Below are 9,546 nucleotides of genomic sequence, written 5' to 3'. Positions count from 1 at the left end.
AGCCTTGACGTACTCCTTTTCCTATTTGGAACCAGTCTGTTGTTCCATGTCCAGTTCTAACTGTTGCTTCCTGACCTGCATACAGGTTTCTCAAGAGGCAGGTCAGGTGGTCTGGTATTCCCATCCCTTTCAGAATTTTCCAGTTTATTGTGATCCACACAGTCAAAGGCTTTGGCATAGTCAATAAAGCAGAAATAGATATTTTTCTGGAATTCATATATATATATTTAGGCTTCCCAGATGGCACTAGGGGTAAAGAACCTGTCTGCCAATGCAGGAGGTATAAGAGACCTGGGTTCGGTCCCTGGGTCTAGAAGATACCCTGGAGAAGGACAGGGCAACCCACTCTAGTATTCTGGCCTATGGTCAGAGGAACCTGGCAGGCTATGGTCCATAGGGTCACAAAGAGTCAGACACGACTGAAGCAACTTAGCATGCATGCATATGTGTATATAGGTAGTCTTTTCAGTTTTTTTCCCTTCTAGATTATTACAAAATATGGAATATAGTTCCCTGTGCTCTACAGTAAGAGCTTGTTGTTTATCTATTTTTATATATGGTAGTATGCATCTGTTATAATCCCAGACTCCTAATTTTTATCCCTTTCTCCCCTTCTTCCCTTATGGTGACCATCAGTTTGCCTTCTATGTCTGTGAGTCTATTTCTGTTTTGCATATAAGTCCATTTGTATCACTTTTTTTAAGATTACACATATAAATGATGCAATATTATATTTGTCTTTCTCTGTGTTAGCCGCTCTTTTAATGCTCATCCTCTGAACATAGAAGCTCTTCAAGTTTGTGTCCTTGCACTTGTCTTTTCTCCTGCTGCTTTACATGGGACTGCAGAGCTGGACACCAGTTAGTGACTGGACAACAATGACAACGGTGGCACTCAAAGTCTGCTGTTGCCTTAGGAGTCACCAAATATTCAGATCCCCAGGACCGAACTCAGGTTTAGCGAATCAGAGTTTCTGGAGGAAAATGACTCGGAAATCTGCATTTTAAGCAGCAGCCCGGGTTATTTTAATATGGGAGGAGACCCGCACTGGGAAACAAAGCCTCTGCCCTCTCTCTCAAGCTCCTCATCTGCCCAGCACCTTCCATGGTCACTTCTTTATAAACAACTCTCCACTCATCTTTGGAACAGACTCAGCATGCTCCAGACTCACACTCCAGCTTCGTTAGTGACATTTCCATGTGGATGCTCTGCTAGTACCTCGCACTTACATACCCAGACCAGGCAACCTCTCACCTCCAAAATATCAGTTTTTTCCCTTGAATTCCCCGTTCCATTGACAGTGCCTCACCAGTGCTAGGAGACTGGCACCTAATGTTATAACCTTGCTCAGAATTATTTCTCACCTTGAAACCTCGTTTCAGTCCCTACATCCAGTCAGTGATGAGTGCCTGAGTCTTCCTCTGTTGTAAAGCTTCAGCATATCCCAATGGGTCTTAGCTCCCAAGACAGCTTTAAAAAACTGATGTCAGTGTCTCCACTGAGACCCATCAGTCTGTGGGACTATGCCCTGGTAATCAGTAGTTTTAAAAATGCTCTGGGTGTTTCTAAGGTCTATGCAAGGTGAGAAACTCTGAAATAGTCCTCACAGTTTTCGATTGATAAGATCACCTAGAGACTTTCATGGTTTCCATCCTGGGAGACATGATTCACTTGTTAATTACTGGGAGAGCCAGGAGGGCTGCTGCTGCTGCTGCTGAGTCACTTCAGTCGTGTCCGACTCTGTGCGACCCCAGAGCCCACCAGGCTCCCCCGTCCCTGGGATTCTCTGGGCAAGAACACTGGAGTGGGTTGCCATTTCCTTCTCCATAAAATACACTAGAAGGAATCAATAATAGCAGAATAACTGAGGCAGAAGATCAAATGAGTGAGCTGGAAGATAGAATGGTGGAAATAACTGCCAAGAAGTAGAATAAAAACAAAAGAATGAAAAGAACTGAGGACAGTCTCAGAGGCCTCTGGGACATTAGATGCACTAAGCCCTGGGATTTCTTTGGAAGGAACGATGCTAAAGCTGAAACTCCAGTACTTTGGCCACCTCATTCGAAGAGTTAACTCATTGGAAAAGACTCTGATGCTGGGAGGGATTGGGGGCAGGAGGAGAAGGGGATGACAGAGGATGAGATGGCTGGTGGCATCACTGACTCGACGGACGTGAGTCTGAGTGAACTCCGGGAGTTGGTGATGGACAGGGAGGCCTGGCGTGCTGCGATTCATGGGGTCGCAAAGAGTCGGACACGACTGAGCGACTGAACTGAACTGAATCTTCAAGTTATAGGGGTCCCAGAAGAACAGAAAGAGAAAGAGCCTGAAAAAAATATATTTGAAGACATTATACGTGAAAACTTCCTTAATATGGGGAGGGAACAGTGTCCTAATTGCCATAACAATGGTCTACATACACACACACACATATATATTTACACATGGACAGATATCTAAATGTCTGTACCCATCTACATGAATAGACACTTGGAAGAGAATAAAATAATGCTAGACAAAAAAAGAGATTCAAAGAAGCAGCACTTGCTTTTTCTTTCATTAGTTATATTTTAAATCTTAAAATTTTTTAATATAATTGTTAAAGATAAAGGTAAAAAGGCAGCATTTGTAATCAATTTCTATGAAGAGGACAGATGGAACACTCTGATAAGGTCAGAAAGATTATTTATGGGCAAGGCGGTGTTTTCACTTTACTAACACAATTCAATAGGTGAATTAGAGAGTTTACCCAATTTCTCTCATCAACCATTCATTTGATCCTCAGACAAGTATCTCAAAAGGCAGGCAGGAAGGCAGGACAGCTCTCACTATTTTCAGCAATGTGATGATAACAAGTAGAAATAACAAGCATAGATTGTGCTTTCAGGAAGTTTGGTGGTATTTCTCATTACTAATTTCATCTGAAATAATGGATATCTCCTATTTATATAGAGATTCTTCAAGGCCAACCATAATATGAGCAAACAGTTCCAGGGAACAATAGTAACTTAAAAACAAACATCCCTAGAGTATCTCAGGTTTCTTTCCTAAATTGAGTATTTGATTCCAATAGCATTCAAATCTGGGAAGATTTTAAATAGCACTTGGAAACAAAGGCCTTTAACTTAGACTGTTTAAAATGGTAACAATTCATTTTTCCTTTTGCTTTAATCAAGCTACCGATCTAAGTTTAAAGGAACGTGTACCTGTCAGCATTAGGCACAATCTGTTAGTTTCTAAAATCTGAACCACACTCTGATGGACCAAATGCAGGATCTATGATTTGTCCAAAGAGCAAACATTAACATTAAGTCTTTAGAAGAACTGAAGAAACAGAAGTGGGAGAGAGACATTGGAAAGAAATGCAAGTATTGCTCAGGATGTTCAAATTTGGCAAAAAACTATCTGTTTTGATTGCCTACGTCCATTAAACCTCATAGTTAGAAAGCGTTTCGTTCACAAATCCTGAATCCCTGGGATTAATGCAAAAACAAGCTCATGAAATAGCAAAGAAGGAAGGGAGAATTTTCTTAAAAGTGTTTTCATTTCAGGAACATAACTCAATATGTAATTTATAGTTTACCAAAGTTCCTTCACCATCATTTCATTTGGTCCTCAGAATCTCAAAATACAGGCAAAGGCTGCTCTCACTGTCCTCTCCTGAGGCCCAGGAGGTCAGGTGGGTTGTCAGTTAGTAAGGGGCAAAGTCAGGGCAGGAGTTCGGGGCTTGCTACTGCCTCTCAGTGCTGTCTTCTCCTCTCAACACAGCATAGGCTGGCCACACACAGATTTTTTTTTTTAAGTAAAAAGGCTCTTTCTCTTCCTTGTGCTATCATGTTGCAATATCAGGGCGTTTGGCCTTGAATGTCTAGTGAACCTTGCAGATTCATAAAACATAAATCATGATTAATAAACAAGACTTGAATGTACCAACACATGAGCCTGTGATACAGGTAGTAAGTATTCCAGAATGTCAGGAGGAAGAGAAGGAGACCACTAGTCGTGATGACTTTAACTCCTCTTAAATGTTTGCTCCACGTAGTCACTTTCTCCAGAGTTACAATACTTTAAAAATATGTTGGTGATACCTCTGGGGTTTTATTGATTCTTAGAGGATTTTAAAATATGGCACCAGTGGTAGAGGAGAGATAAATCATGACTGTCTACACAGTTTATAACATAGTTAGAAGGATTATATCAGGGAGATAATAATTAGGTGGTTAGAGCTAAGGGCAAGGGTGGTAACTTGGCTATCAATAGTGATTTTTTAAAATAATTTGAGTTTTGTGGTAGGAATTTTATTCATATATTATTTATTTATTATATTATTGGGGCTTCCCTGATAGCTCAGATGGTAAAGAATCTACCTGCAATGCAGGAGACCTGGGTTTGATCCCTGGGTTGGAAAGATCCTGGAGAAGGAAATAGCAATCCACTCCAGTATTCTTGCCTGAAAATCCCATCGACAGTGGAGCCTGGTGGGTGACAGTCCATGGCGTCACAAAGAATCGGATACAACTGAGTGATAACACTTTCATTATATTATTAATGTAATATTCTCAATTATTACTTTAGAATATCAGTAGCAGTTTTTGAATGAAAGGGTAAAGAATACAGCATAGAGATGAACTGAGTAAACAGAATGAAAGAATACTTTCAGAACAGTTTAACATTTCAACAGTTTGTCACAACGAAAGATACACACACACACAACCACAATGACAGATACCTAAATGTCTATGTCTAGCTGTGTGGATGGTAATTTATTAGTTCAAGCAGAATACTATATAAAACATGCTGCTTAAATATATGTATGCATATGTAAAAACAATAACTAAGGTTTTGTTCCTGTTGAGTAATGTGAAATTGGTGAAATTCTGCTCCTGAAATACTTTTTTCAAAGCCCGTATTTGAGGATATTGAATGAATAACCTGAATATCCAGTCTCTCCCCGCTGGAGAGATAGATCTTACTTGCTTTCTGTCTCATTCTTTCTTTTTCATTCCCTCATATATACCCAGACACAAACAGATGAACACACCTATCATTATGAAACTCAAGTTTAACAACAGTTTAAAGTGTTCAGTTGTTTAAACCATTGTACTATCAGGGAAAAGAAATGCACAGATGAATCACACACAATTCCAAAGTCTCCTTCTGCTTTCCTAGTATGGCTTTGAAAGTGAGTTTGCATTTTAGTTCTGATACTTACATACTCCATTATCTAGGGTAAGTTCCTGTTTTCTCTGTACTTCAAAAAAAAATCTTGAAATGAGAACAATAATGATATCTACTTTTACAGGGTTGTTAAAAGGGCTCAGTGGGATGACATGTGTAAAACATTTTGATCAGTGCCTGTCACAGAGCAAGCTATTATTGTTGTCATTATGTTATTATATAAAAGATTTTACACTCCACAAGAGAATATAGACTTAACCACAGCTAAGCCTAATAGAAACAATCAGCACATAACAAAAGCATAATCAAAATGCTCTGCTCCACGGGTGTGTGTGTGTGTGTGTGTGTGTGTGTGCATGCGTGTGTGTGTGTAAACCCACAGCACCCTCAATTTAGCCTTGGGAAGAAAGGAATAAACCAAGCAGAGTTAATCATTTTTCCAGGTTCTGTAAATATTATCCCCTTTTGCTACTAAATCAATAATGATACCTTCAAAACATCATTTAACTGGAGCATGGAATTATATATGGGAAACTGATCTTGCTTTTAAATTCAGCAAGCTGGCCAGCTTAGCAAAGGGAATTTCAGAACAGGAGAAAATGGAATGAATAGCCTTTGAAGGAGCTCCTCTACTTCTGAAATTCTATGATTCCATAATCAAGATACTTGATGCAGTTTCCAGAGATATAAAAAAAGACAATTCAGAAAAACAGCCCTTTCAAATTGTAGTTCCTTCTCCCTTTTACCATACCCCGCCCCCCATTTTTTTCTCAACTATCTTTTGAAGAACAGGTCTTAGATGAGAAATAACATTTACTACATTAAGAAAGGGGGCTTCCCTGGTGGCTCAGCAGTAAAGAATCTGCCTGCAATGCAGGAGATGTGGATTGGATCCCCAAATCAGGAAGCTCCCCTCGAGGAGGACACGGCAACACACTCTAGTATCTTGCCTGGAGAATCCCATGGACAGAGGAGCCTGGCGGGCTAAGTCCACAGGTTTGCAAAGAGTTGGATACAACAGAAGCAACTGAGTATGTAGCATGCGTGAAGAAAGAGGAGTTATTCTGAATGAGTTGGGTCATCAAGGGAAGAACTCTATTAAATCCTCGGGGAAGTGGATTATTTACTGATTTGGCTTGTGGTCTAAAGTTGAGGTGTGTGTTGAGGGAGAATGGAAGCCTTTTGCCATTGCCTACTATAAAGAAAGAGAAAAGCACTGGGAATACATATTTTAGAAATATGGGGATAAACAAGACTAAGTATTGCATGTAAATTATGGTGATGGAGAGCAGATGAAAAGAATGTAAATAAGAAAAAAATGCTGATGTTTGAAATTTACTAAAAAAATCTAAAAATATTGGCTAATGTCAACTAAATCTGTTACTTTTTTCTAAGGTGGTGAACAAGCAGCTCCTTTTACACGTTTTGCTTTCTCGTGAGTTCATTCATTCATCAAAAATGTATTGATTATTTGTTACATACCAGCAAACGAAGAGTAGGACAGATTTGGTCCCGGTCCTGATGAGGGTTAATTTTTTAGTAACAGAAATGGCCAGAGAGCAAATAGAAGAGGAAAAAGAAGAGCCTGGACAAGCCAAAGTGAAAATCCATTTTCTGAATAATAAAAACTTGCTGTATAATCTAATAATCTGAGAGTCCCCACCATACCCCTCGATAGCACATTCAGCTGATTCCAGTAGTAAAACAATAGTATTTGTGAAAAAGGTAATGCCATCAAAAATAAATATAGATCCAGCTCTCAAGGGGAGAAATCTGAGAATACTATCCTCTTGGAAAAATAGGATCGATGTACTGTAATCTAGTTATGAGGGATGGTTCTTCAACCTCCCAAGGTGGATGGTGTGGTGCATCAACAATTTAAATTACTCCTCAAATTGGACCCTGACTAGGAATTATAAAGGAAGTATTTTCAAAAGAGGTCACTGCCTAAACAATTCCTTTAATCAACAGTCAGAGGATTTATTTAGCTGATGGTGCCAAACTTTCTTCATGAAGACTACAATGGAACATGCCCCCTAATTCCCGCCCCTCAAAAGGGCAAGAGGATCAAAAGAATTTCTAAATGCAGATTTTGGTTTACAGAGTTCTTTTTCATCTTCTGGAAAGTGATTACCAGACTTAATCAAGATTCCTCTGTGTATCATTAGCTAATTTTAACTCTCTCCTTCTTTTTTTACAACAAAAAAAAAAGATTTTTTTTTTTTTTACAATGTGTTTGGGAAAGACCACTTTTAAGTCCTCTGTGTATTTCATGTTTTTCTGTTCAAGCCTTCAGGGAAGCTAAATTTAAAAGTAGAAAAATAGTAATTAAAAGTGATTAGAACAAGAAGTTTTGGTGCTATGAGTTGAGGACTCAATTCTCCCTGTCATAAGCTGAACCAAGAGGCAGTTTTTGGTTTTGATTATAGCTTCACTTGCTATTTTAATAAACATGAACCAGTATTCAAACTTTTAATATCCTGCTGCTTAACTATTTCCAAAGAGCCATCCAGCTCTTTTAAACAGCCTTTGTTTTAAAATTTTAATTTGTTTGGCTCAGTCTCACCTTAGAAAGTTGTAGCCTTATGGTAAACTCTTTTATAAGTTGATTTCCAGAATCCTAAGTGATTCTCTCTTTTCCCCTCCCAACTAAGTGTTTCCTCATGGGCCAAAACCGTGGTGCTGACAGCTTTCTTGCTTTGTTTTATCTGGTTCCCAGAGTAAATATGAGAGACAAATGTGAGAACGTGTCCAGCACTGACTGGACGCACCACGACTCAGGAGATACTTACAGCTCCTCCAGGAAGCGCAGGCTGTGGAGAGGACTCGGGGGCAGCTGACTGATGTTGTTCATACTGAGGTCCCTGAGGGAAAAAGAGGCAGCATGTGAGGAGCCGCGTTTGCCACCACAAGGAAATCCAGCTGTTCAATTCACACATTTTCAAGCAAGACAGCCAAAGGAACTCATTCTTCTGCTTGACAAATGAATTGCTCTTTTGCATCTTAAATATATTCCTTTCCTCCCACATCCCCTCAACATCATAGGCCCTCAAATCAGAGACCCTAGGAGGAGCTTATATGGAATTCAACACGATTTAGACCATTCGTGGGCATGGTTGTAACTCTTCACATTTAAAATGACCTGAGGAGCACAGAAGAGGGGACAGACATAACTCAACCCTAGATGTAACTCAATGTTGGGTACTGCTTTAAATTTTGTGACAAAGAAAAATGGCTTCGCCATGCAACGCTGAAAGTCCTGTTTCTCTGGGACTATAAGCACCTTTTAAAAACAAATGTTTTGATTCAAAGAAACTTAAAACAAAACAAGACAAAAAGCCTATTCCCTCCTTGGAACGTGTTCCTTTTGCAGGTTCTCGGATTGCATTAAATAAGTGAAATGAACCATAAAACAAGGGTGTAATGCGATCCTGCTCTGCAGCACACTTCCTGCTGGGTCTGCACAGTAGTTCCTGGCACAGGAAACAAGAAGCCACTTTGGGCGGAACTCAATCAATTTTTGTTTTAAGTGAAACTCCGTATAATTAGATTTTATTCCATTTTTACTTTTCTATTTCTTTACTGTCTTTCACATAATCCTACAGCATCACTGGCATATGCCATCTGCATCTCAGAGGCCAAAAGATCAGCTGCTAGACAGAGTCTACTCAAGACAAACTAAGACCACAGAACAGTCAGCTGAAGGTGGACTTAAACAACGATTTGCTCTAAGGAACAGATTTTGGACTCAGTGGGAGAAGGTGAGGGTGGGACGATTTGACAAGAGTCTCACTGAAACATATACATTACCATATATAAAATCGATAGCCAGTGGCAGTTTGATGTAGGATGCAGGGCACCCAAAGCTGGTGCTCTGTGACAGCCTGGGAGTAGGGTGGGGAGCGAGGTGGGGGGCGTTCAGGATGGAGGGGACACATGTATACCTATGGCCGATTCATACTGATGGGTGGCAAAAACCATCGCAATATGGTAGAGTGATTATCCTCCAATTAAAAATAAATAAATTGAATTTAAAAAAAAATGACTCATTCAAACCCGAAGACTCAGAACTAATGCCGTTATCGTCTCAGAGCAGGTATACAGACATAAAGTTTATCTTGAGATAAAATAAAGAGCTTCTTTTTATTATTTAAAAACTTGTTTAATTGACATATAACATTGTATTCATTTTAGTATACAACATCATGATATATGCATATATTGTGAAATGATTACAATAAGTTAGTGGACATTCATCACCACAGTTACACAATTTTTTTTCTTGTGGTGAGAATTTTTCAGATTTATTCTCTTAACAACTGTCAAATATACAAGTATATTTGTTATACAAGTTATTATAACTGCAGC

At 39.3% G+C, this 9,546-nt stretch overlaps 1 protein-coding gene across 1 annotated transcript in view; it reads right to left on the bottom strand.

Moving 5' to 3' along the window:
- Positions 1 to 9,546, bottom strand: part of LOC104988022 (leucine-rich repeat-containing G-protein coupled receptor 5-like) — a 114,220-nt gene that overhangs the window by 48,923 nt on the left and 55,751 nt on the right. The window contains exon 2 of the mRNA XM_010839155.1: positions 7,971 to 8,042. Coding sequence (XP_010837457.1) covers positions 7,971 to 8,042 — 72 coding nt within the window. The remainder of the gene's footprint in view (positions 1 to 7,970; positions 8,043 to 9,546) is intronic.

Source organism: Bison bison, unplaced genomic scaffold (assembly GCF_000754665.1).
Source record: "Bison bison bison isolate TAMUID 2011002044 unplaced genomic scaffold, Bison_UMD1.0 scf7180017864113, whole genome shotgun sequence".
NCBI classification, from domain to species: domain Eukaryota; kingdom Metazoa; phylum Chordata; class Mammalia; order Artiodactyla; family Bovidae; genus Bison; species Bison bison.
This window is presented reverse-complemented; position numbering and strand designations above follow the sequence as displayed.